The sequence below is a fragment of the Natrix helvetica genome (genome assembly GCF_964273705.1).
Source record: "Natrix helvetica genome assembly, chromosome: 3".
In the NCBI taxonomy this organism is placed as follows: Eukaryota; Metazoa; Chordata; class Lepidosauria; order Squamata; family Natricidae; genus Natrix; species Natrix helvetica.
Window position 1 is genome coordinate 59,991,492 of NC_138549.1, and position 26,762 is coordinate 60,018,253.

Sequence of the window (26,762 nt, forward strand, 5' to 3'; positions counted from 1 at the left end):
TTGGAATATTTTGATCCACCCATCTGCTTTGGTCTTGAATTAAACAACTTATTCTCCTTTGGATCTGCCTGTTTGGTGGTCTCTACCGGCTGTGCTTTCCTATGGACACCATTCCCTGTATAGAACAATAACTATCTCCAAGCTTCATGATGGGTCCTAAAAAATTACCACCTGGAAAGGCCTCATCGGCCCCAACATCTTCTACATCCAGCCCCATTGCCCACCAGTCACAACTCGGATCTTTTTTACAACCTAAAGCCCCTGAAGAGAGTTTAAAGGACTTGTCTACTCAGCAGATGCTTCAGGCCCTCTTAAAGGGACAGGACAAAATGAAAAAAACAATTGCAGGACTTAAATGACCAACTCAGAGAGACACAACAAAAAACTACACAGAATGAGCAGAGGATAGGTGTACTGGAGGAGGGTGCGGCTGGGATGAGGAACGACCTGGAGGCAATCCAAAGGGGAATGCAGAATTTGAGAATCATGTGAAAAAACGGAATTTGAAAAGATGTCTTTAGGTTTTTCTTAGGTTTCAAAATTTACCAGAAGTTGAAAATGAAGATCTTAAAGAGATAATGACCACAATGTTAGCAGAATATATTAACAGACATAAGCAACAGGTTTGGTGGGATATTGACCTGATTTATAGGATTAACAGCCTATGCAAGAACACATAATGTTCCAAGGGAGTTCATGTTAAATTTCTTAGAAAAACCACAAGAGATGACGTTCTAGGAGCTCAAAGGGGAGGACCATTAAGGATAAAGAAATAACCATTCTTAAGTAGATCCCAAAGAAAGTAAGAGATAAGAGAAGGAAATATACCTTCTTAGCAAAAAAATTATATAATAATGGGGTTTGATTTAGGTGGTTGTTACCAGAAGGCATGTTGATTTTTTGGGAGAGCAGTAGAATCAGAATTAACACAGTTGTGGAAGCAGAGGCTTTCATGAAAAAACATATTGCTCTCTTAGGTGACGTGGGGGATGTTACACAAGAAACAAAGCAGGGAGGGGCTGAGGCTCTGCCAGTGGACGGGGGGGGGGGAGGATGCGACAAGAAGAAGACTCAGATCACAAAAGTGAATTGAAACACTATTCCAAATGTTGTTACAATGTATTTTCAAGGAAGTGACAAAAGTAAAATTATTGAAACATACTGACGATTTTGTGTTAAATCTAAAACTGCTAATATCTATGCAAATGTTCATAGTTTTTTATTTTTCCTTTTATAAAAGTTGCGAGACCCGGGGGGGCTTGTCCCCCCCCCCCCGCATGATGTAGCTGTCAAAATGTTCCATAACCTCTTAACCCTTTTTCCCTTGTAAAACTTTTAAAATCAATAAAATTAAAAAAAAAGTAATATGAATTAACAATTCTCAAAATGCAAGTTCAGCAGAGAGCATAGTAGACTTACAGACATGCTTTCTACTATGATGACATTACTATGTATAGAATATCAGTTCCAGCTTTCAACTTTGTGCTCCTCAGTTCCACCCCTTTTCTAGCCATCACTGTCACGATTCCTTAGAATCATAGAGCTGGAAATTATCTTGGAACTCCCCTGCTCATGGCAGGAGCTTTATACATCCCAGTCAAATAGTTGTCCCTTTTTGTAAATCTCCATTGTTCCATTCCATTCCAGTGATGGAATAACCACAACTCTAAGAGGCAAGAATTACTCTCACTGTCAGAAAATTTGTTCTTACTTTTATGAAGGACCTTGCTTTAACAAGCTTCCACCATTATTTTTTGCCCTGCCCTCTGATGCTTTAAAGAATAAGTCAATCCCTCTTCTTTGTGACAGCACTTCAGAATATAGTTAGCTCTGTCCTGACCCTTTTCTTCGATAAGCTAGACATAGAACTTCCTCAACCATTACATAATTTAGCCTCCAGACCCTTTATCGTTGCACTTCTTAGCACACTTTCCAGGGTCTCTGTTAGATCGGGTAGTGAGAAGGCCGACACTGGCTTAACGCAACAACAGCTCTTTATTGCAATGCAACAAGTCTGTACAATCCAGCAACTTCATGGTCTGACAGCAGCCCTTTTATAGGGAGCTGTCAGACCTCTCAACCAATAGGATTCAACCTCTGTTCCCTCCTGAACAGAGGACCTGTTTGGAAACTATAGCAGACAGAGTTAATATCTAACACCCCTCCCCTCTTAGTCAGGATGTTTCCATTGGTTACATAATCCCTTGGGAAGGCAGGTTTTTGTTTTGTCCTACTAGACCTGCGCAGTTCATTTAGAACGGGTTTTTTAGGCAGGTTGGATGGGCCTGTCTGCTCTCCAGCTCCACTCTGTGGAACCTCCTGGAACGTTTCCTAGGCCGCGGCTGGAGCTTCTGGGACTTGTTCATTTGGAGCTCGCTGTGAGCCTGCAACAAATTCAGATAAGTCCCCTGTTACCTTCGGGCTTGAGTCGGCTGTAGAGGGAGTGAGTGCTCTTTACCTTTGGGTAGGGCCTTGGCTGCATTGTTCGGGAGTTTTGTCTGGTGTTCTGAGAATGGAGTGGGAGAGGCGACCACGGAGTTGGTCAACATGCCTCCCCCAATTTCTACCATCCTCTAGCTCTAGCAGATAAGAGTGAGGCCCGGTGATGCCTATCACCATAGCAGGGATCCACAGAGTTCCCCCAGCATAGTTGTGGGCGTATACCGAGTCCCCTACGCTAAAGTTTCAAATTTTGCTTGTGGAGTCAGGGGGCGATGCGGCAGAATAGTTTGGGTGTAGCCAGTCTAAGTGGGACCTTAGCCGGCGACCTATGAGAAGCTCGGAGGGGATTCTCCCGGTAGTGGCACTTGCCGTGATGTGTTGGATTAACAAATAGTGATCAACCCATGTTTGCCAATCCCTCGGGCCCATCCTGGCGAGTGCCTCTTTTGCAGATCACACCATTCTCTCCGCCTGGCCATTGGAAGCCGGATGGAAGTCAATAAGTAGGACCGGTGTCTCGGGAGTGGGGTCGGCCAATAGTTCAGGAAGGGGGCAACGGCTCAATGCATCTGTGTGTCCCAGGGTGGAGCCAGGGTGATGGATCAGTTTGTAGGAGTACGCAGCCAGGAAAACAGTCCACCTGGTCCTGCGAGGGGATAACAATACAGGGGTAGGTTGGTCCCCAGCCAATAGTCCCAACAGCGGCTTGTAGTCCATTACAAATTCGAAGTCCCAGCCATTAAGGTACTCGTGGAACCTCTTAACGCCCACTACTGCAGCCAGAGCCTCGCGGTCCATTTGGCTGCAGTTTCTTTCCGCCGAAGACAAGGTTCACGAGTAAAAGGCAATAGGGGCTTCTGTGCCATTGGGCATGCGGTGGCTAAGGACGGCGCCCATGCCAAAAGGTGATGCATCACAGGTTAGCACCAGTGGTAGTGTCTGGCTGTATTGGACTAGCAGGGAGTCAGCTGTCAGTAGTCGCTTGATCGTGGCGAAAGCGGCAGCCTCAGCTCAGCCCCAGGACCACTTGGCGTTCTTGGCCAGCAGACGGTAGAGCGGTTCAACGACAGTAGCTTTCTGTTTAAGAAAGACGCTGTAGAAATTAAGGAGCCTGAGGAATGCCTGAAGCTCGGTTTGCGTGCGGGGTGTGGGGGCTTCCTGAATTGCTTTTACTTTTTGTGATGTCGGGTGAATCCCAGAGCCATCAATCATGTACCCCAGGAACTCGACCCTCGGTACATTAATTTTGCATTTTTCTTTTTTAAGCCGGAGGCCCTTTTCTCTAATTCTAGCCAAACCCATTCGAACTCTTCTTAAAAGTTGTGCCTCATTTGCAGCCGATACCAAGATGTCATCAAAATAGGGGACGACTCCTGGTATCCCCTGCAAAAGTCATTCCATGACACTTTGGGACAGTCCAGGGGCGATACTAACTCCAAATTGTGGGCGATACTAACTCCAAATTGAATGCACTCCTGTGCGCCACAATGGTTTGAGCCTCCACTGTGGCGCCATCTACAAGCAACTGCTGGTATGCCTGCGCCATGTCCAATATAGCAAAAATTTTTCCTGGGCCTAGCAAATGTAGTAAATGCTGTACAATGGGTATAGGGTATGCGCTTTGTTGTAGCGTGTTGTCAATTGTGCATTTATAGTCATGCAGATGCGGACTGACCCGTCAGGTTTGACCGGGGTCACAATGGGAGTTTCCCAGCAAGCGTGGTTGACTGGTTTGAGGATTCCCTGGCTCACTAGCTTGTCAATTTCCCTATCGATTTTTGGGCAGAGAGTGAAAGGGACTCTCCTGGGCTTCAGCCTGATCGGCGCTATGTTGGGGTCCAAATTAAAAGAAATTGGCGTCCCCACATACTTACCGGGGCTGAAGACGTCCTCAAACTCCTTAAAGATGGCCTCTGTGCCATCTTCTTTCATGGAGTTGATTCCGGTCACCTCCAACCCTAGGGCTTGGAACCAGTCGAGCCCCAGGAGGCTCTGCAGGTCGTTTCTGGCCACAGTCACCGGCAGGTTGATGTGGAACTCTTTAAACCTTACGTGGAAGGTGCCTTGGCCGATGATGGGGACCTGGTTCCCCTGATAGTCGCGCAGGCTGATGTCTGGGGTGCGAAGCTGCCATTTTTTTAGACTCGGAATGGCTTGCTTCCTTCGACCAAGACATGATCATTAAGGATGATCCAGTGTCTATTTCAAGCTTGCAGGGAGCGTCCTCTATGAAGACAGTGATCTTCAGTTTTTTTGGCTGCCTAGTGCGGACTTGTCCTATCGCAGTGTGATAGGTAACCTTTGATTCTCTCTCTGGGCGCCCTTGTGGTTTTCACCAAGCTCCTGGGGTGGGCCTCTGTTGGCGGTTAGAATTGTCCTTAGGCTGCCATGTGGTGGCAGGGAATTCACTCCGGCACACTTTGGCAATGTGCCCCTTTCGCTTGCAACGCCAGCAGGTTGCGTCTCGGAATTTGCGAGTAGACTGGGCATGGTCCCTTCCGCAGCTTGCGCAGGGCGGCATTTGCAAGTTGAATTTTCGCATCGGTTTTGTGCGGCTACTGCGCATGCGGTAGCTGTCTTCTTCTTCGCTGTCAGAGGGTTCTTGCTCAGCGACCTCGTGATGGATGTGCGTTTGCTTCTGTGCAGTCTGTGGCATGTTGTTTTGCCACTGCAAGGCTTCTGCGGACTTGTCTGCAGATTCGGAAGCTCGGGCCCCATCGAGTGCGATCTGCAGAGACATGTTTGATTTGGCAAGCAAACATCTCTGCAGATTAATGTCCTGCACACCGCAGATTATGCGATCTAGTATTACATCGTCCAGGTCCCAGAACTCGCAATGTCGCAGCCTTTCGTAGTGCCGCCACGTACTGGTTGATAGATTCGCCCTCTTTCTGGTTCCTTGTGTTGAATTTGTGGTGGCGAACGTGCCTCGATGGCTTGGGGGCATAGTGGGTCTTCAGGGTTTGCTGCAATGCCGCCCAAGGAACCGCTTGGATCAGAGTTGGCTCCAATAAGTCTTCCACGGTTTCGAAGACCTCTCTGCTGCAGTACCCCAGAAAGAGGTTCTTTTTCCTGGTGTCAGGAACGCCCATGAGGTCTTTTGCCTCAAGGAAGCATTCGAATCGTAACATGTACAATTCCCAGTGTTTGGCCACCAGGTCATATGGAGCTGGCGGGGCATGCATGGCCATTCTCGGTTGAGGTAGTTTGAATTTTACCGCTCAAAATGGTAGCTTGATTGCCACGCTGAACTCTGGGCTGGATCTACTTGCTGGATGTCTCGTTGTTCGTTCTTCGCCTATCTGCCTCTCAATCCCATCCTCGTCGCCAGTGTTAGATCGGGTAGTGAGAAGGCAGACACTGCCTTAACGCAGCAACAGCTCTTTATTGTAATGCAACAAGCCTGTACAATCCAGCAACTTCATGGTCTGACAGTAGCCCTTTTATAGGGAGCTGTCAGACCTCTCAACCAATAGCATTCAACCTCTGTTCCCACCTGAACAGAGGACCTGTTTGGAAACTATAGCAGACAGAGTTAATATCTAACAATCTCTTTTTTGTATCATGGTGATCAGAGCTAGATGCAATGTTCCAGGTGTGGTGTATCATTTCTCATTGTCTTAACACTATCATTCTGTTAATGCCTCCTGGCAGTTGCAGCACACTGCTGGCTCATAATTAAGTGGTGCTCCACTAGAACACCTAGATCCCTGTCACAATCACTATAAGCCAGGGACTGCTTATTCTATACCTATGCGTTTGATTTTTCTTGCCTAAGCACAGGACCTTACATTTCTCACCACTGAACTGCATCTTATTGGGTATGGCCCAGTGTTCAAACCAAGATTATTCTGGGTTTTGAGCCTATCTTCTAAAGCAGGGGTGTCAAATTCAATTTCATTGAGGGCCGCATCAGGGTTGTGTTTGACCTCAGGAGGCTGGGGGCATGGCTGGGTGTGTGTGGCCAGTTCAACATCATTCATCTTGGGGGCACCAGTGGTGGCCTGGGTAGGGCTGTGGGGAGATCCATTGTCTCCAACAGAGGAAGACGAGACCAGGGAGAGCACCAAACCCTTATCCTCCAGAGGATCCTAGCTATCTGCTGGTGGCCAAGTGCTAAGGCAGGACTTCCCTCCCTCCCTTCTTTCTGTCAGATCCCGAAGACAACTGGTATTTTATAACTTATATCCTGGTGCCGAAGCACCCTGAAATTTTCTCACCTCTTGGGGAATGCATAGGAGAGATGGCCATGTGGGTTCTTTCACTTTGATAGCCAACAGAAGATAGCCATGGGAATGTATGCTTATCCATTTCTCAGGGCAGCTGGTAACCTAACATCTCCACACCTGTGGATTAGCTAAATCTGCATCTGGCTAAAGGGAGGAGTCTCTACTGCTTTAATTCTACATTTCTTGCCTAAGGGTATTCAGACGTTGCTTTGAATCCATTGCTGTCACTTTTGCTTAATAAAAGCTTCCAAATACTTTGTTTCAAGAGTCTTTTTGAAGTTAGGGGGAGAGGCAATCCTTACACCTTCTTTCTTTCTTTCTTTCTTTCTTTCTTTCTTTCTTTCTTTCTTTCTTTCTTTCCTTCCTTTTTTCCTTTTTTCCTTTTCCTTCCCTCTTCATTCTCCTTTCTTCTTCTTTTTCCTCTTTCCTTCTTTTTCCTTCCTTGCTCTCTTCCCATCTTTCCTTCTTTTTCTCTTTCTTTCCTCTTTCCCTTTCTCCTTTCCTGTTCCTTCTTGGATGCTCAAATGCAAAAGGGGAAATCTTTATGAGTTCTCCTTCTATCCCATCATTCTACATTATGTATGAAGATGTTGAAGAGTATTGGACCTAAGACAGAACTTTAAGATATCCCTCTTCATATTTCACTCCATGTCAATGTAGTTCCATTGAATATTACTTGCTGAGTGTGGTTGATCAGTCAATTGTGAATCCATCTGGAAAAGAATCATGGCTATCACTAGATTAGGAAAAGCAAGGGCTTAATTCTTAATAGGTATTTTAACATCTCAGTGGAAAAAATTGTCTGTGTATAGGAGAGAGCCTCTATTTTGGGAACTTTTCTTCAAAACATTTTCCCACTCTGCAGTGAAACTTTAAAATAGTTTTCACTGATATCAGTGGAAGTTGTTTTAAGTTTTATTATAGTGAAGGAGTATTCACTTTTGGTGTGTTTTCAGTGTAATTCCAGGCTTGTGCAAACAACACACACACTACATGGATGTGCTTTGCCCACTTTGGGCTTTATCACTATCCCTTCCTGGTATGTAACATCAACATACTAGTCCAAGCCAAATAAGTCTGCAAGATGAAATACATTTCTTATGTTGCTTAAATTGTGGATAATGTACATGAAATATTTTAACACCCATGCAAATATGTCTATAATGTAAACTACATATGTACTGTAAGTCATGCATAAGAGAATGTTTTTGCATACTTACATTACATACATATAGAGATACATTACATACATATATACATATAAATAAACCTATATGTGAATGAACAATTTGACCAATATATTATATTTATTTAGTTGCCAAATATATGTAGTCATCCATGTCATGTGTTTTGGTTTGATTCCCACCACAAATCACAAACCCTACCAATAACAATTAATAGTAAGTTGTTAGAGGGTCTATGTTTATATATAATGCTTACACTGCTGTTATCCTCAGTCACATACACAGTTACCAAGATTTCACAACAAACCAAAAAAACCTTTTTGTGAACCAGATTCTTGCAGCTGCATATAAATGTTTCCTCCTGCTTCTTCTTAGATATCAAGATTCTGTGCAAGTGTTGAGTCTCCTAGAAGATCTCACCTTTCGAGATGACAATATTATTGGACAGTCCCTCTTCATTTCGGGCTGTCTGAACATTATACTTTATGCTGGTAAGTCCAGAGTCCTTTAAACAATATCTAAAATGCATGTTTCAAGTAAGAAAACAAATTAAAAACAATTATATTTACCTTTCAACAAAATGTTGTCAAGGCAGTGTGTCTGTATAATAATTAAAAGATGAACAATAGAAGAGCATTTTTAAATCTGAAAAGAAATAATCTGTGAAAAGACCAGTCGTATCTCACAGAGTGACAGCTACAGATATTTACTCAGAATTAAACAGTGCTGATTTCAGTGGACTTCCTTAAAGAGAGAATGTAGAATTGAGGCTGTGCTCCAAAACAGATTGCTCTAGGAATCAGAACCTAGGAGATTCCATGAAGTTGACTAAAATTACTACTTGGGGGCTGTCTACTTTGAGCTCTATCAATCTGCCCTAATTTCTGAACTCTCTTGTTCAGAGTTCTAAAAATATAAAGTCTACACAATCACTTATACCATCACTAAATATACATGTAATTTATGTTATTAAATATTCCACATAACCCTGGAAGGTAAATCACTATCAATGTTAACATTAACATATAATCAGAAAAAAAAATCTGTTAAGGAATCCAAATTGTAATTTGTTAGCCTTCACAACCACCTGTAATCAGTAATGTGACCAAGTCTTGGTCATGTCCATATAATCCATATATACCAGGAGTTGAGACTTACTTGAAGAAATCTTTACTTCTTAGACACAGAATAAGCTTGGGAAATATAATTTCAGGTTAGGTATCACCTGAATATGCAACTTTAATAGTAAGGTTACATATTATTTTAATATTAAGGACTTTGTGCAAATATAGAAAGGTCAAAAAAGTTCATTTTAACATTAACAAATTAGCCAAAGTGATTACCATCAGAAATATTTTGAAAATAAAAGGACACTAGTATGAAATACTAACAGCCTAGGAGAACTTCTCTCTTTTGACACTCATGGCAAATTAGGGTCTCTCACAGTATTTCCCTCCCATGGCATGACTTGATCCAAGAGCAGAAAGAAAGACAAAAAGATCCAAGTATCAGAGAAGAAAAACTTTATTAATGAGATCCAAATATTTTGACAGGTATTTTTCAAGAACAAACCTTGAAAACTTGTCAGGCCTCATTAATAGTTTTATTTTTCACAAAACATGGCCTCTTTCTCTTTTTTTAATCTTTGACTTTTGGTGTCTGGCCTACTCTTGTTGTTATTCTAGGGCCAGGCTAAGTAATAGAGTAATAGTTTTATATATATATTCTGGCCTATTATCAAGATCCCAATTCTAAACATATTTCTTCATCTGTATGCTCAAAGATATTAACCTATTGCCAAATAAGCATTGCAAATCTGCTGATATTTGCTATGCATACAGTATTACTAGATTGCATGAATAATGGAGTTGTTCAACTGAGTATTTCTTTGAATGATGCAACTGTTAATAATATCTCTCTCTCTCTCTCTCTCTCTCTCTCTCTCTCTCTCTCTCTCTCTCTCTCTCTCTCTCTCTCAAGTGAAATACCACTCACACATCTTCACAAAATCTCCAAAACCTCAAAGCCTACAAACTTGAATTTTGGCACGTATGTTCCTTTTGGCTTCTAGGTGCTCACTAAGAAAGGATTTTCCAAATGACCATAAGATCATTAGATTTCTTATATTATTATTAGCACGCTCTGATGCTAAGGAGTTAAACATTCTACTCCCCCTCCTCACCTGAAAAGAACTCTGTTCTAACTGCCACTTGGGCATGGGCATGGCCAACACATTCGCATGGGCATAGACATTTCATCCAGCCTGCGGGCTGGGAGTTTAGATATTCTACTCCCCTTCCCTACCTGAAAAACACTCTGATGCTAAGGAGTTAGACTGAGAGAGAGAAGGGGATAAGATAGGAGTGGCCTCTGTGGGGCAAGCCTGAGGGAGAGAAGGGGGATAGGAGAAGAGAGACTTCTGTGGGACAAGCCTAGGGGAGAGGAGAGAGTTCATTAATTTTCAAGCTGTAAGTTTTACAAGCTGTCAGTTTAGCAAGCCCAATCACATAGTTTCATAGGGGAGCATGGGTATGCAGCTAGTGTTGATATATGTTATCTACTATGTACTATTGGACATTTGGAGATACTCAACTTTGACTGGAATCATAGCCAGCGATACATGCTTAATGATACTTTTCCCCCTGCAGGATTTTGTTTTAAATCATTTAAGTACTGCCTGGATTTTATTCTCGCTAATGAAACAAACTGTATCCTTATGTCTCAGAACAACATCATGTTGAGCTTGTATTCTTCTCTGGCAATTTGGTAACTTTAATTTTTTGTAATGCTATTATATGACATGATAGTTCTCCCTTTTTATGTTGTAAGATAGAAATTTATAGGTTGATCCATGGCTTACTGAAACTCAGTGTCACTGTTGGAGGCTGCACTGTTCTCTATGGATATATGTATCTGAATCTTCTTCTATCCTGACTAATGATTAGTGAAACATATTTTAATTTAAACTACATATAACAGAAACGGGATTTTGTGAAAGAGTCCTAAAGGGTTGATATAGAAAGGAAATTAATTCTCATCTATACCCCATTTATTTATTGTGGTTTTTAAATCATGAGGAGCCAAAGAATCAATTACACACTTTCAATCTACTAGCCACTGTTGCACACCAAATTTATTAATAATTGTCATCTGATAGTAAACTGTTTTACTTAATTTAATTAAATGAATAATTGGGTCAGCTGGAACTTTTTGTAGTGTATGACCAAAAAAAAAAGAAGACACACCCTGTAGTGGATTTCCAAGGACTAATGTTACCAATGTTTAGTATAATTCTAACCCTCAAACTTATAAACCATATTCCTATCAATTTCCATCATCCATTTCTCTTTTTGCAACATTAGTTTGTTTTTTGAGAAAATAAGTAAATTTCTAAACTAGTATAAAGATATTATATACTTTTGGCCTTGGTGTCCTTTCATTCTGAAAACTTGTGTTTCTAGATATCTCACAAGGGAAGGGTTGACTCTCCTTCTACCTAAAGTGTGAGTTTATTATTTAGGTTTGCCAGACTTCAGCAATGGGATAAATTCATAATACCATTTGAAAAAGCAAGACGGTTGGTGAGGAGAACATGTGCTTCACTCTGTTCTAACCATGGATTCTGTAAGTTGGTAGAGTGCGAGACTCTGTTGTTAAGAAAATATATAGAAGAGAGGCCTGACAAAGTCCGTGAGATGCATAACAGGATAACAAAGGTGAGGAATTCAAAGATGGGTATGCAGAAATGTATTTATTTATTTAGTCATTTCTTGCAAGCACAAACAATGGACTGTCAAATCAGTCCTCTGATATTTTCATAATCAGTTTCTAATTTAATCTAAAATCTTTTCCCTCCTGGTCCTGATGGCTGTGATTTGTATGTGCATTGCCTTGGGGATGTCTCCTCCTACATCACCTCTCAGGTTTCCAGGTTTTTCTTGAGAGCTGTGACCATTAGAGGAGAGAGCTGTAACCTCCCTTAGCTGGGCTTTTGGCGACTGGCTGCTGTGTCTCTTTTGTACTGTTTATGTTTGGTCTGTGACTGTAAATAAAGTATTATTATTATTATCTAAAATCTTTTTTGTTTTACTTTAGCAGATATTAAATGATAAGCATTATATTTTAACAGCAACAAGAGGTTTGGCTTAGGATAACTTAAAAAATATTTCCAATGCTGCTTCTAAAACCCACAAAATTGGATTTTAATATATACCTGTTATGATCCTTACCATATAAGCTGGGTTTAGCCTTTAGGGCGACAGTAGTTCTACAATCTAAGGAAGGAATTGGGATGGCTTGTGATCCTGCTAATTTATTTTCTTGGATTTCCTGTTTCTATAGTGCTAGAATCCAAATTAGAATAATATCTAAAAAATATTTGGGTATATCTGAATCAAAAGATTAGGAAAGCTTTTCCTATTGAATATCTACTGGAATAAAGACTTTATAGTTCAAAGGTAACTCTAGGGTAAAGGTTTTGATTTATTTCCTGAAAGGGTACTGCTAATAAACTTCTCTTTGCTTCTCTGTATCTTCTGTATTTCATTTTGGAACATAAGAATAACAGAGTTGGAATGGACTTTAGAGGTCTTCTAGTCCATCTCCTACTCATTCTAAGCCAATGATTGTCATTCTCTTCTTGAAAATCTCCAGTAATGGAGCAGTTCTTGAGGCATCTAATTAATTTTTCTCACTCTCAGGAAATTTCTTTTTATTTCTAGCTTGGATCTCTCTTCAATAATATTCTATCCATTACTCCTTGTCCTGTCCCTAGGTGCTTTGGAACATTGACCCCATCTTCTGTGTGATACCCTGCAAGTATTGAAAGATTGCTGTCATGTCACCCCTAATCCTTTTTGCTAGACAAGACATATCTAGTTCAGAGATGACTTCCGGCAGCCAAAGGTGATGGACGTGCGCGTCCGCCTTTTTGCTGCTCCAGTGGGCTCCCCTGAAGTCTAGGGGGAGCACAGGGTGCCTTGGAGTGGCGCCCTGCCATAGGGGCGGCTTGCTGGGACCCCCTGGAATGGCGGCAGCTGCAGGGGGGTCTCCAGCTTTGCCCCAGGAGCCGGGGAGCGTAGGGAGCGCGCGGAATGCCACCGCGCGCTTTGCCGAATGCAGCCTGGAAGGAAACAATTAATTGGAACAAAACAGCTGAAGAGCGGTGAGGCGAGGGGTCTCCCCAGGTCTTTTACTATCCTTACTCTTTTTATTGTTCTGCAGTTTTCTTTTTGGGACTTTGTTTCAACATCTGGAGGAGTTTAGATTGGAGGGAGGAATTCCACCCCCCTTGGAAAAGCGGCACTTGAAAAATCTCTCCCTTTTAGGGGGGAAAGAGAAAGTTTGAAATCCACTTTCACTTCCCTTAAATAATGGGGGATTTTTTTTTCTTGACTACAATTGCGAGAGAAAGGATGGCTGAACTGATTCTTCTCTAAACTATCTATGGGAACTTTGACTTTGCTGTTTCCTGACCACCTGTACTGGCTGAGCCAATGTGGCCAACTTCCTCCTTCTTCTTTGTCTCCATGAATGAGACTCCTCCTTTGGAAAACTTTATGGCTTCCAACTAATTTCCACCCCAGAGACCTCCAGGAGCCTCTTCAAGTACGTTATTCCCCTGGATTTGAAATATTCTGACCCACCTATTTGCTCTAGTTCTGTACTAGAAGATTTATTCTCCTTTGGACTTGTTTGTTTGGTGATCCCCACCGGCTGTGCTCTCCCACAGACGCCATCTCTTTGTACAGAACAATAACTATCTCTGAGCCTCATGATGGGTCCAAAGAAATTACCCCCTGGTAAGGCCTCATCGGCCCCAACATCTTCCACGTCCAGCCCCACTCACCAGTCACAACTGGGATCTTTTTTACAACCTAAAGCCTCTGAAGAGAGTGCAAAGGACTTGTCTACTCATCGGATGCTTCAAATCATCTTAAAGGGACAGGATGAAATTAAAAAACAACTGCAGGACTTAAATGAACAGCTCAGAGAGACGAATCAGCAAACCACACGGAATGAACAGAGGATAGGTGTGCTGGAGGAGGGGGCGGTTGGGATGAGAGACAAGATGAAGACAATCCAAAGGGGGAATGTAGAATTTGGAAATCAGATGTTAAAAATGGAATTTGAAAGGATGTCTTTTTATCTTAGGTTCCAAAACTTGCCAGAAGTTGAGAACAAAGATCTTAAGGAGATTATGACTACAATACTAGCAGAATATATTAATAGAGATAAACAACAGCTTTGGTGGGACATTGATCTGATCTATAGGGTTAATTCAGCCTATGCAAGAACACACAATGTTCCAAGGGATTAATCCAAGCCTATGGAAGAACACACAATGTTCATGTTAAATTTCTTAGAAAAACTACAAGAGATGAGGTTCTAGGAGCTCAAAGGGGAGGACCATTAAAATATAAAGATAAAGAAATAACCATTCTTAAACAGATCCCAAAGAAAGTAAGAGATAACAGAAGGAAATATTCCTTGTAAGAAAAAAAATATATACAATAATGGGCTTTGGTTCAGGTGGCTGTTTCCAGAAGACATGTTGATTTTCTGGGAGGGCAGTTGAATTAGAATCAACACAGTAGTGGAAGCAGAGGCTTTCATCAAAAAACACAGTGCTGTCTTAGGCGAAATGGGGGATGCTACACAAGAAACAAAGGAGGAAGGGGCTGAGGCTCTGCCAGTGGACGGGGGGGAGGATGCGACAACCAGAAGACTCAGATCACAAAAGTGATTTGAAACATTATTGCAATTGTTGTTACAATGTACCTTTATGGGAGTGATACAAAACAAATGATTGAAACATACTGATGATTTTGTGTTAAACTCAAAACTGCTAATACTTATGTAAATGTTGATATTTTTCTATCTTCGTTTGTAAAAGTTGCAAGACCTGGGGGGGGGGCTTCTCCCCCCCGCACGATGTAGCTGTCAAAATGTTTTATAACCCTATAACCCCTTTTCCTTGAATTTTTTTTTAAACTAATAAAAATTTTGAACAATAAAGACATACCTAGTTCACTAACCATTCATTAGCCTTCAGACTCCTAATTCTTCATCTTATCTGCATTTTTTCTAGAGTCTCAATATCTTTTCTCTATCATAGTGACCAGAAGTGGATGCAGTATTCCAAGTATGGTCTTATCAGTGCAGTATAAAACTGTACTAATACTTCATGTGATCTTGATACTATCTGTTAATACATCTTAGGACTGCACTTTGGGGCGTGGGCAATGCTGGCTCATACTCAGAGATGGTATTCAGCCAGTTCGGGTGAACCGGTTCCCCATAGGGCCGTTTTTCACCCTCCGGAGGTTTCAGGGAAGCTCCTGAAGCTGCCGGGTGGGGGGGTGTTTTCACCCTCCCCAGGCTCCTAGAAAGCCTCTGGAGCCTGAGGAGGGAGAAAAAACCTTGCCAAAAGCGGGGGGTGCTGGCCACGGGCACATGCGCACATGTAGTCTGCGTTGCACATGCATGCTGGGTTGCGCATATAGCATTATGGGTGTGGCACGCCCACGCACAACCCCCCTGCACTTCCCCCGCTTTTGGCACAGGAGCCAAAAATGGTTAGCCATCACTGATCTAAGGCATTGGTTTGATTATGTTATATCACTTGTGTCTGTTTTATACTAAATTCTAATACCGTATGACATGCTCATCTCCCCTAAAGTTCTTTCAACTTTAATTCCTTCTTCTCTCTTGGTAAGAATAAGATCCAGGAAAGCTGTCCCTCTAGTTTCCTCTTCTATCTTTCAGGTGATGAAGTTGTCAGCTAGGTGGGTCAGAAATTATTCAATCTCCCACTTGATGCAGAGTTTCTCTCCCAGTTGATGTCAGGATAGTTAAAGTCTCACATTACTATTGTAGTATATTTTCTACATAAGTTGTTTAACTGATTAGCAAAACATTTATCTATTTCTTCTACTCTGTTAGATGGCCTGTAGTATCAGGGGTGAGCTTCAAAAGTTCCAGCAATGGAATCACTGCTCCATTGCTGGGTGGTTGTGGCCATGGTGGGGATGGCCTAGTGGGCCTCCTGCACCATGGAGAGAGAGTATTTTTTGCCCGCCTCAGGCTCTGGAGACTTTCCTCGAGCCTCTGGGAGGGCAAAAATTGATTCCCCCGGGCTCCGGAAGCTGGAAACGGGCTCTTTCCAGATTTCCAGAACTTCCAGTAGGCCCGTTTTTCAACCTGCCCAGGCTCCAGAAGTTCTCCTCGAGCCTCCCGGAAGGCAAAAACTGATTGCCCTGGGCTCTGGAGGCTCTCCGAAGGTTGGAAACAGCCCATTTCCAGACTTCCAGAACTTCCGGTAGGCCCATTTTTTATCCTCTCTGAGCCTCCATATGCGCCTTATACACCGAATGTAGCCCTGCCCACCCGCTGGCCCCACCCTTTGGGCTCTTCCTCCCAGCAATTTCCCTCCTTGCAGCAAATGGCAAACAGCCTGTTTCAGTTTCAGCTTCAGCACAGCCTGATTAGCACAAGCATCTGATTGTCGGTTGGATCGGCCTCCCAACTATCAGCTGTTGCAGGCTGCAGGGATTGTCATTGTCTATTGCCACCTCCACACCCCATTTTTTGGCATCCACATCCCATTTTTGGCTTCTGTGCGCCCCATTTTCTGCCCATTCTAATTCCTGCCGGCCGGAACAGGTGGAAAATGGGATGTGCAGAGGCAGCAATAGGCTATGACAATCCCTGCAGCTTGAAACAGTTGATCATGGGGAGGCCAATCCAATTGACATTCAGCTGCTTGTGCTAATCAGGATGTGCTGAAACTGAAACAGGCTGTTTGCTGTTTGCTGCAAGGAGGCAGAGGCAAAAAATGTTTTTCTTGTTTTCCTCCCCAAAAACTAGGTGCATCTTATACTTTGTAGTGTCTTATACTCTGAAAAAATACAGTACTTATTGAACTATTATACTCTATATTACCAAGGCAGGAATATAGTCCACAGGTGATTTGAATGTTGTTACATGTTGTGTAGCCCACAGGATACCTATGTGGACAACATATGGGAATTCCAGTTTGTTTTTACTAGCTGCCTTTGGCAGATTTGGCACACTTTTGCTTTGTATTGTGTACCTGGCTTGCAAATAATCAGTAATCTTAGAAATTACTCAAAAGCCACAAACCTCAATCTCATTTTCCTATTATTATGTGTACATGTCATTCTCTTTTTGCAAGTCTTTGCCCTCATTTTTTTAAGGGTAAAGCCTCCATTGAATCAAGCTCAGCCCCTAGTGTTTATGCAATAAGTTCATGGTTTTTTTTAACCTGGCCAGAATATGGAAGTGATTTGCCACTGCTTTCTCTTAGAATGTTAGTTTGATTTCCTAACCAAACCTGGTGCTCTGGAATTTCCTGGTGCTCTCATAAAATAACCAGATCTGACATTGCTTAGCATTTCATTATCATCCAAGGTCAGTTAGCTGTCAGGCTATTAGTAGTCTGTTTAATAGATGTGAGGAAAGTAAAATCATGTATTTGCCAGCCAGCCACCTACTCCCTGCAGTGCTTCAGGTATTTAGAGTCGCCAATTTCTTTATGAAGAAAATGGCATAAATGAGTCAATATAGCAGCTTCTGACCTTACCTTGTGCTTTGTTTTTCCCCCTCTTCGCAAAATATAAACATTTAAAAAATAGTTGCAGTGGTGGTTTCCTCAGAAAAACCACTCATATCTATCTAGCTATTTGTTTGTTTATTTGTTTATTTGCACTAAACCTGTTATAATCTTAGAAACTGACATTCTACAAAGATTGAAAATAAAATAGCAATGTTTTCTATTTATTTTGTTTCTCCTTATGATTTGTTCTTCAGAAATTATCTTTTTGCCACTGGTTACACACCCAACATGCTGACATGACTATTCATTGTTTTTAATAGAATTTGGATCAGATAATGAACCAGTGTTCTATAAGCCCAGTGTACTATTCCAGGGTTTACCACCTGAAGGCCTATGTCCAGCTGATGCTTGGAAATGATGAACTCAGCCAAGGCTTTCTTGAGAAGGGATTCTACAGTAGTGATATCTATGGGAATCGTTTGGAGAGATCCTGGCTAGAGATTAGCAAGGTATTTCTTTAAAACAGATTAGAAATCAGAGATCAATAGAACATTTTTATATAAACCTATCATTTACAATCTTTCAGAATATTAAATTTAAGGATCTAATCCTATTTTACATATATTTGTGTATGTGAATAGACATAGATAAATTCATTTTTAAAAGAGGAAAATAGTCTTGTTTAAGAATTCGATTGACAATTAGATTATATTTCAATTATGTACAGCAAAGTGGATATAACAGACTAGCAGGGATTGAAGAGACTTTGGAGGTTTTCTAGTCCAACTCCCTGCTCAAGCAGGAGACCCTATACCATTGTAGGCAAATGGCTGTCCAATCTTTTCTTAAAATTCTTCAGTGTTGGAGCAACCACAACTTCTGAAGGCAGCCGTTTCATGGTTGTTTTCACTGCCAGGAAATTTTTCCTTAGTTCTGGATGGATCTCTCTTTGTCTTTGATAAGTTTCCATCTGTTACTTCTTGTCTTGCCCTCAGGTATTTTGGAGAATAGGTTGTGCCACAGAATAGGTTAAAAATCCATTGACTGCCTGTCAGATATTGTGAACAATAATTAAGAAGGTGAAGTTTCATATTTTTTGTAAGGCACCTCTCTATGCTCCTGTGAATCTTAGAGCCACCTACCGGCAGCTGACTGAACTTTGGCAGCATTTTGAAAAAATGATGTCACCTGTCTCCTATGCAGGGCAGGGACCTCATGATAATGGAGCTGAGGGAGGAAAACCCTGGAGAAATGGAAGACTATATCCTAGAATAAGGTGCAGCAGTACATGACATATTGGCAAATAAATTAATTATTGATTCCTGTCCGGAAATATACTACCATACCACAAAACCTTCCTTTCTTATTTTGCCTAATAACAATGTAGACAAATATAATTATTTGTTCTCTGTATTCACCTTCTGATTTTCATATTTCGTAGGAGTGGTGGTTTACTGGAAAAAAACCCATGGAAGATTTTTGGTTAAAGGCAGTTCCAGATTTCCCTGTATGGAACGTAAACATGACAGCCCAAGAGATGGGAGCTTTCCATAAAAACATGTACCTGCTGAAAGTACCAGAACTGGATATAAGCAATCAGTTTCCAGAAAGTAGCATAGAAGAATAATAGTGAACTGACTGCAGGAAATCTCGTCTGAAACAAATTTTGGCTTATTTGTTCTCTTGTACAAACTCCAGCATTTCCTATGTTAAATCCAGAGTGCAACTTTTGATCTGCATGTTCTACTTGTAAAATTTCTTATTAAAAATTCTTTTATATTTCAGTGCTTTATTCATTGTTAGAATTATAGCCTGTCTTTCAGGTTACATATTCTTCTCAAGTTCAACAATGATTAACTCTTAAGACTTTTAAGTAATAGTGTCTTTTGAAATGTTTGGATAATGAATACAAAAAGTGTACTTATTTGTACACTTATTTGTTCCCTATACAAACTTGTTGGTCCAACTGAACCAACTGAAAAAATGACATTAAATATATATAAGCAACCATTGTATAAGCAAAGTATAAACATCCTTGTAGTACCAGTAGTTAGTAATTAGAAAAGAAATGAAGAGGTAGGGTGCACTATTGAGTGCTAGTTTTTACAATGATTTTATTACATTATATCTTCTTGCATCTTTATTTTTATATCCTATTTTGCATGGTGCTTTGCAATAATTGAATTATTTCAAAAACATAGTTATGGTTGCCAGCAGGTTTGGAAAATTCGTAGCCATTCTACAAGGGAGCTCTGCTTTCAAAGTAAGTCTAGGAAAACTAGAAGAAACGTTGCTTTGGATTTTCCTTCCCAAATTACATAAATAAAAGATATGAAATAGTTGCCAATCTTGAAATATAAGGGCAACTATGTAATTTGCATATGGGCATGTTTTATGAGAAAATACCTTATTTAATAATTCATTCATTCATTCATTTCCCAATCAATTTGCTAATCAGAAGTTTGTAAAGGTGATCACATGATCTGAGGACGATTCCATTGTCCTCAGGAATTCCATTCAGAAAGAAATGGGGAGCTTACAGAATTAATATCTTGTTCTAATTTTATAAAACAGGATCAAAATGTAGCTTGAAACATCTGTTGGAAAAGGAACTGTGTAAAATAAGTTATTTGCTTTGAGGATGGTTCCTAAAACCAGTTATTTTTAGGTTATATAATTAACATTTTCTATGTTCAAAGCTTGTGTTGAAAAGACAAATAATTTAATTTCTCTCTAACTTAAACTCTATTATTTGAAAATTAACTCATTTGAAACTCATTAACTGGCATAATGGTGGTGGTGGGGTTCACAAGAGTGATGGTGGAGAAGTAGCTGGCCAAGGTCTCATAATATAGGCAGGTTTTCCACTTCCAGGGTGTCTAATCAGTGGAGGCCTTCCAGCAGTAGGCCAAAGGGAGTAGGCAAGGCTTCATGGGAATGGATGGGTGGGTGGATCCCTGTGCTGCTAGGCATAGCTGCTTGACACCTCCCAGCCCACGGTCTGTGTGCCTGGGAATTGCAGCACTCCTATACTTATAATGATAATTGCTAAGCAAATTTTGATCATGTAACTGCTGGGATGTTGCAGCAGTTGGATTTGGCAGTTCAAATCTCACCAGGCTTAAGGTTGACTCAACCTTCCATCCTTCCGAGGTTGGTAAAATGAGCACCCAAATTGTTGGCGGCAATATGCTGACTCTGTAAACTGCTTAGAGAGGGCTGTAAAGCAAAGTAAAACGGTATATAAGTCTAAATGCTATTGCTATTCATCCCTTCATTCAAGAATATTAGTAATTTTGAATGGTTGTTGAATGAATGGTTGTAAGTGGAGAACTAGGTCTATTATTGTATATCAGAACTCCAATAAGAAGAAAACCAGGAAGGACTTTACTATCTGTAAGCTTATAGCATTTGTTTTTATGGATATAACTCAAAATACTCTTAAGAATGAAATCTTGCCTTATTTCCAAGCTAGGAATAAAATGCACAGGCAGATGCTTGAACCAGAGGTAGGGTTTATTTCTGAGAGCACAACATACAATCAGCTATCGGTGTATTTGTTAAAGGGTGTATTTCATAAATTAATCTCATATGTATGTATGAATATTCAGAGTATCAGCTTTTTGCAGCTAAATACCCAACAGTAGCCACGTTGAGCAACTGACTTAAACATCCTGTTGGACCGCTATGCTGCTCGTACAGCTTTCCCACATTCCAGAGGTCACAGAATTTCAAAACATAAATATAATTCACATTCCAGGCATGCAAAGGATAATCATTAATCAACCATTTCTTCATATGGCTTGTCAAGGATACCTGACAATGCCAACACTACAAAATCTAATCAGATCCTGCCTCTGCCAAAATGGGAGGAGTAATTGCTTAATGATATCTTTGGGAAAATGCTTTCTCCTGTTAAGAGACTTTTATTGTGCAAGAAGCGAAGAAGAGAATACATACATTCATTTCTCCTGCTATTGACTGTTCATCTGCAGCTTTTCCAGGTTTGTTGCAATTTGTTGATATGAACCTGTTCTCATATGTTCGCTGTGTGTTGTGGCAGTGGGGGCTGGAAAAATGTGTAAATAGGCTAGTCAAGACTGGAAAATAGAGACCTAATCATGTTTCCTTGTTTCCTTGTTTCCTTCAGTTTAAAGGATTAAGCTTATTCAGGTAGCAAAAACTGTTTCTTAAAGCTTCTTTTTTTGGTCTAAACTAAGGTTACAAAATAAATTTGAATGAAAGAGAAACAGCAAAAGAGTTCAGGTTTCTTTTCTGTTAACTAATAATAACAAATATGACTGACAAAGAGTAAAGTTTGAGAGGCCATCTTGGGATGAGGAGGCTAGGCTGCTTATTTTATTCTGATTTCTTTGAAGAGAAGCTAAACTAGCAATTTTAAAGGAAGCTTTGTGGAAATATTTGTTAGCAAGGTTGCTCAACCAGCCCTCCCTTCTTCTCCTCCATTATGTCTTTTGGCTTAGAAAGTAAAACAAAAACAAAAACAAAAAGCTTTACCTTTAGTTCAGAACAATGCCTGCATTGCTTTTCTCTTCATTTCTTTTCATTTTGATAATTCTATCCAAGACTAAAGGATCCTTCAAACTTGCTCCTGAGGAAATTGCTGGTCTTCTCTTTCACATGTGTGTACCAGTGTATTGTTTGTCACCCTTTCAATCATTGAAAATTACTAGAGGAGGGAGAAGCTAAGCTACAGTATGTGGCATAAAGTATATGTGAAAACCCCCCTTCAAACAACTTTTTGCCCACTTGATTGAAGGGAATACTGATGCATTTCCATAAAATATTGATACTTTGCATAAGAAGAATTTGAAGTCATTTTGACAGATCCTTGTGCTTCCCTTCTATGGCTTTTTTGGGTGAGGGGGGACTTAACTGTATCTGCAACTTGAACCATATTTGATTTTATGGTTTCTTTACTACTGATTCTTCTCATTTCTTCTTCTTGTAAACAACTAAATACATACCCATGTCCTCTGAATTTCATTTTGCCCTTTGAATCCATATCCCTCAGAGCCCTACTCTGTAGCCAAAGAACCACCGAAAGTATGAGTTCAGAGGGGAACTTCATAGATTAATTAGTGTTGGAACAAATATCCATCTGGATTAATTCCAAGTCAGGAGAAAGACACTGGAGACAAAATGGAGGCTGATTAGAAAGAGGGTCCATTTATTGATGAAGCAGAAGCACATGGGTGTTCTGGGCAGCTGACCACATGGAGTTGAGAATGAGGGTTATTTATACTTTCTCTTGGGCCTTGTACGTGAGCTTCCTGTTCCTGTGCAAGAATTTGTATTCTATTGTCTGTTGTAGGGGTCATAGTTAACCCCGTAGGTTGTCAGGTTTGGTTGAAGCCTGGTGGGTGATGCAATGTGATTTTGCAATGTGGTGAGCTCTGCTGCTAGATAATCCTATTGTCAGCCCTGGAAGCCATCTTTTGCATTGGGGCTTTAGGCCCACCACATTTAGTCTGTGGGAAAATGGGAGGAGAAATTATATGGAGTGTGGAAGGTATATAGTCTAAATAACATTCCTTTCTCAGAGAGTCAATGGCATCTTTCCCTGCAGCTGGAGTGATGTGAGTGGGAGGCATTTCCAGTTGGGACAGGGTCTGATTGGACCATGTGAGGGACTTGTGGGTGCTCGGCAGGGACTTGAAACTTCTAACCTGGAAGCTTTCAGATTCGGGTTTTCTCAGATGTGCCAATATGACATCTCAAATAAAATGGAACTTTGAGGCCTCAGAGTCTTCTTTCTTTGGGGATGTTACTTGGAACCCTGACATTAATTCAAGTCTTCCAGCCTCAGGATGCTGTCCAGGGTTCTGAGCCCTGAATGTTGACCCAAAACCAGGAGGCACGAAGACTCAGGGAAGATGGAGGAAGACCAGAAAGCCACAGAAGGAGCCACAGGGGATTGTTCAGTGATTTATGTCAAGACCCTCTACTCCCCTTTCCAAGCTGTGATGGAAGCAGAAGATGCCGCAGACAGATAGCACCAGCTGGGTGCTCAGCCCAAAGAGCCAGTGCCTGAGCAAGTCATGCAACTGGACCTGATCCTGTGAGGTGAAGCTGAGGAAGCCACACAATTCCAGGAGATGCTGTCGGAACCACTGATGGGTGCGGGACAAGCCCTGACCCTCAAGTGGAGAATGCCAAGGCAAATGTGTCACAAGCACTCTGAAGAATGGGGATTTCCACCACAGTCACATAGCCAGTTGCTAGCCGGTCTCCCAGAGCAATTCCATCATTTCAGTGTGGGCAGTGCCACTCAACCTCGTGGCACGAAACAGCCTAGATGGACCTTGGCCCAGCCTATGTTCATCTTCCTGGGCCAAGAGACCACAATGCCACTGAGTCTACCTCCTTTCACTTGGCACGAAGCTGTTTGGCCCATAGCCTCATGCATTGGGCCAGACCTGCTGCGATGACGACCACCATGGGGCTGCAGATAAACCAGCAGCAGAACCTACTGATCCAGCCCAGCCTGGTGATACAGGGAGCGCAGCAAAGATTTTCGGGGCCAAGTGCTCCACCGGACTGCCTCCAGTGGACCAGATTCCTCCTGTATGGGCTTTCTACCCCGGCCAAGGGTGGGTGCAATATCAGTAGATGCTTGTCCCAGTCCTACCGCCAATGCCCATTCATCAGCTTTGACACTTACAGCAGCCAGTGATAGCTCCGCAACCAGTACTGGCTCAGCTTCAACCTCCGATAGTGGTCCTGCAACAGGTTCCAGCCAACAGCCAGCACCAGCCCAACAGCCTGCACAGGTTCAGCAACCAGTCCCACCAGCCGCTCCCCACTTCCACAGTTTAGAGCAACATTTGACAGGACTCCAGGGAAGCTAGCCTATTTCCTCAACTGAGTCTGGGCTTACATTGACCAATATGGAGATCAGTACCCATTTGATTGGGAATTGATTTCAGCTATAGCAGAAGGCATGAACTAAGGAGAGGCAGCAGATTGGATAGCGGAAGTTCATGATGAAGAAGCCGATGAACTGGAAGATGTCAATGAATTTGTCCAACTGATGCAAGGTCGGTTCGAGGACAAAACCCATTGAGTGGAAGCTGAATCCCAGATCAAGGCACTGAAGAAAACCTGCCATCTTCCTAAAAAACTAATTTGGGAGTTTCAGAGACTAGTTGGAAAGCTGAGAGACTGGCTGGAACACCTCCTTTTTTACCACTTCAAGGAGGCCCTTGACCCACACCTCAGGCAAGCCTGTGGCATCAGAGGTGTACCAGAAAGCATACTGGCATGGTACAACACAGCTGTCATCATGGATCTGGAAATCCACCCCATAGAAAACCAACTACAGAGAAACCAACAAGAAGACCTTGAGCCACCAAACCAAAGTGAAACTGGCTGGGGTGCCACCTCCCACACCATCCAGGACTGTCAAATGTTACTGTTGTGATCAGCATGGGTACCGGGCTTCTGAATACTTAGCTCTGGCCCTGTTGCCCCAAGACCAAACTCCTACCACAGGTGGGGTGAGGAGGACCCCATGGAAGCCACCTGCTAAAGGGAAAATCGCTAAGCAGGCTGTGGAGGTTCCACTCCTTCCCAACAAAGTTGAGGGAGCTCCAGCCAGAGAGGCTCCTCCAGTCCTTGCAGAAGAGAGCAGTGGTGGCGATGACCCAATGGTAAGTGCAGCCATCCACCCCTTTACTATCAAAACCAGAATAATAATGCCAGAAATGGGGATCCAAAGGGAAGTAGAAGCCATCATAGACATGGGCTACACCAGATGCCTAATCAGCCCACTCATAGTTGAGTAGCTAGGCATATACATGAGACCCTTAGTGCACTCCATCTGCTTTGAACAGGTTGATGGGACACTAATCAGCTGGGCCAATGCCACATTAGTCACTGAGCTCGTCAGAGTGGAGATGGATCATCACCAAAAACTTATCCAGTTTGTCATAGCTCCCAAAATGACTGGATCCATCATACTAGGTCTCTCATGGCTTGACAAATGGGGACCAACCATCATTTGGAAGGACAGCTATAGGAAAATAAACATTGGCACTGGCCCGCTGCCACCCAGAGAGCCAGAGCAGTGCCAGAAGGCTATGAAACCCAACAATGGCGGCAAACCCAAACCCGCAGCCCCTGCTACTGATGGACCACCTGGTCGTCCACAAGTGACAAAAGATTATTAAGACCTATCAGGGTTTTCTAGTGAAGAAGACTGCAACTGTCGGGAGCTAAACTGCTCAATCCAAAAATGTACTCCATGACTCCTAAAGAAAGGGAGGTGTTGAGAAAGTATATTGATGCCAATTTAGTGTGGGGCTTCATTCAGCCTGCAAAGTCCAAAGTGGCTGCCCCAATACTTTTGAAAGAAAAAAAAGATGGGGGAATGAGTCTATGCATGGATTTTCATGGAATTAATCCCATGTGCATGGAGAACACCTCCCCTCCCCCTCATGAAGAACATGCTAAGCCACTTAGCCAAGGGCAAGGTGTTCACCAAATTAGATTTAAGAGAAGCCTACTACCGAATAAGAATTAAAGAAGGAAATTACTGGAAAACCGCCTTTAACTGTCCGCTTTGCAGCTTCCAATTTAAAGTTATACACGTTGGCCTGCAGGGAGCCCCAGCAGTGTTCATGCAGCTAATCAATGAAGTCCTACGTGAGCACTTATACAAAGGGATCCTAGTTTACCTGGATGACATTCTCATATTCAGTGAGACCTTTCAGCTAGTGCGGAAAGTGCTGAAAAAACTCCTCGCCACAAAGCTCTATGCAAAGCTGTCAAAATGTGATTTTCATAAAACCTCTCTAGAGTATTTAGGGTACCAAATATCTAGTGGAAATGGACCCAGGAAAAGTGAAAGTGGTGCTGGACTGGCAGCCCCCACGCACCCGCAGACAACTTCAAAGCTTCCTGGGATTTGCCATTTTTTACAGGTAATTTATCCCCGCATTTGCAGAAGTCGCTCTGTCCCTAACAGAACTGTTAAAGATGGGCTCTCCTCTGATGGCACAATGGCTGAACCTGGACAATGGACTGTCAAAATTTAAAACGGTTCTTTGCCTAGAAGCCAATTCTTCAGCATCTAGATCCAGAGCGGCAATTCATCATCCAACCAGATGCCAGCAATGTAGCCATGGCAGCAGTGCTCCTACAAATGAACCCATAAGGACAACTCCTGCCCTGTGCCTCCATATCCAAAAAACTTACCGACCCTGAGAGAAGGTGGGCCTTTTGGGGGAAAGAAGCCTATGCAGTCCGGTAAGTCCTCCTCTCATGGACACATTTCCTGGAAAGTGCCTTTCAAGGTCTGGACTGATC

General features: G+C 42.2%; 2 protein-coding genes across 2 annotated transcripts in view; both read left to right on the forward strand.

Moving 5' to 3' along the window:
- Positions 1–19,160, forward strand: part of ADCY10 (adenylate cyclase 10) — a 219,639-nt gene extending 200,479 nt beyond the window's left edge. The window contains exons 31-35 of the mRNA XM_081946448.1: positions 8,231–8,346; positions 10,504–10,621; positions 11,376–11,571; positions 17,753–17,941; positions 18,874–19,160. Coding sequence (XP_081802574.1) covers positions 8,231–8,346; positions 10,504–10,621; positions 11,376–11,571; positions 17,753–17,941; positions 18,874–19,059 — 805 coding nt within the window. The 3' untranslated portion in view covers positions 19,060–19,160. The remainder of the gene's footprint in view (positions 1–8,230; positions 8,347–10,503; positions 10,622–11,375; positions 11,572–17,752; positions 17,942–18,873) is intronic.
- Positions 19,161–21,280: 2,120 nt separating this feature from the next.
- The window catches only part of LOC309389383 (flavin-containing monooxygenase 5-like), a 33,054-nt gene continuing 27,572 nt past the window's right edge, over positions 21,281–26,762 (forward strand). The window contains exon 1 of the mRNA XM_081947669.1: positions 21,281–21,436. Within this exon, the coding sequence (XP_081803795.1) occupies positions 21,335–21,436 (102 nt within the window). The 5' untranslated portion in view covers positions 21,281–21,334. The remainder of the gene's footprint in view (positions 21,437–26,762) is intronic.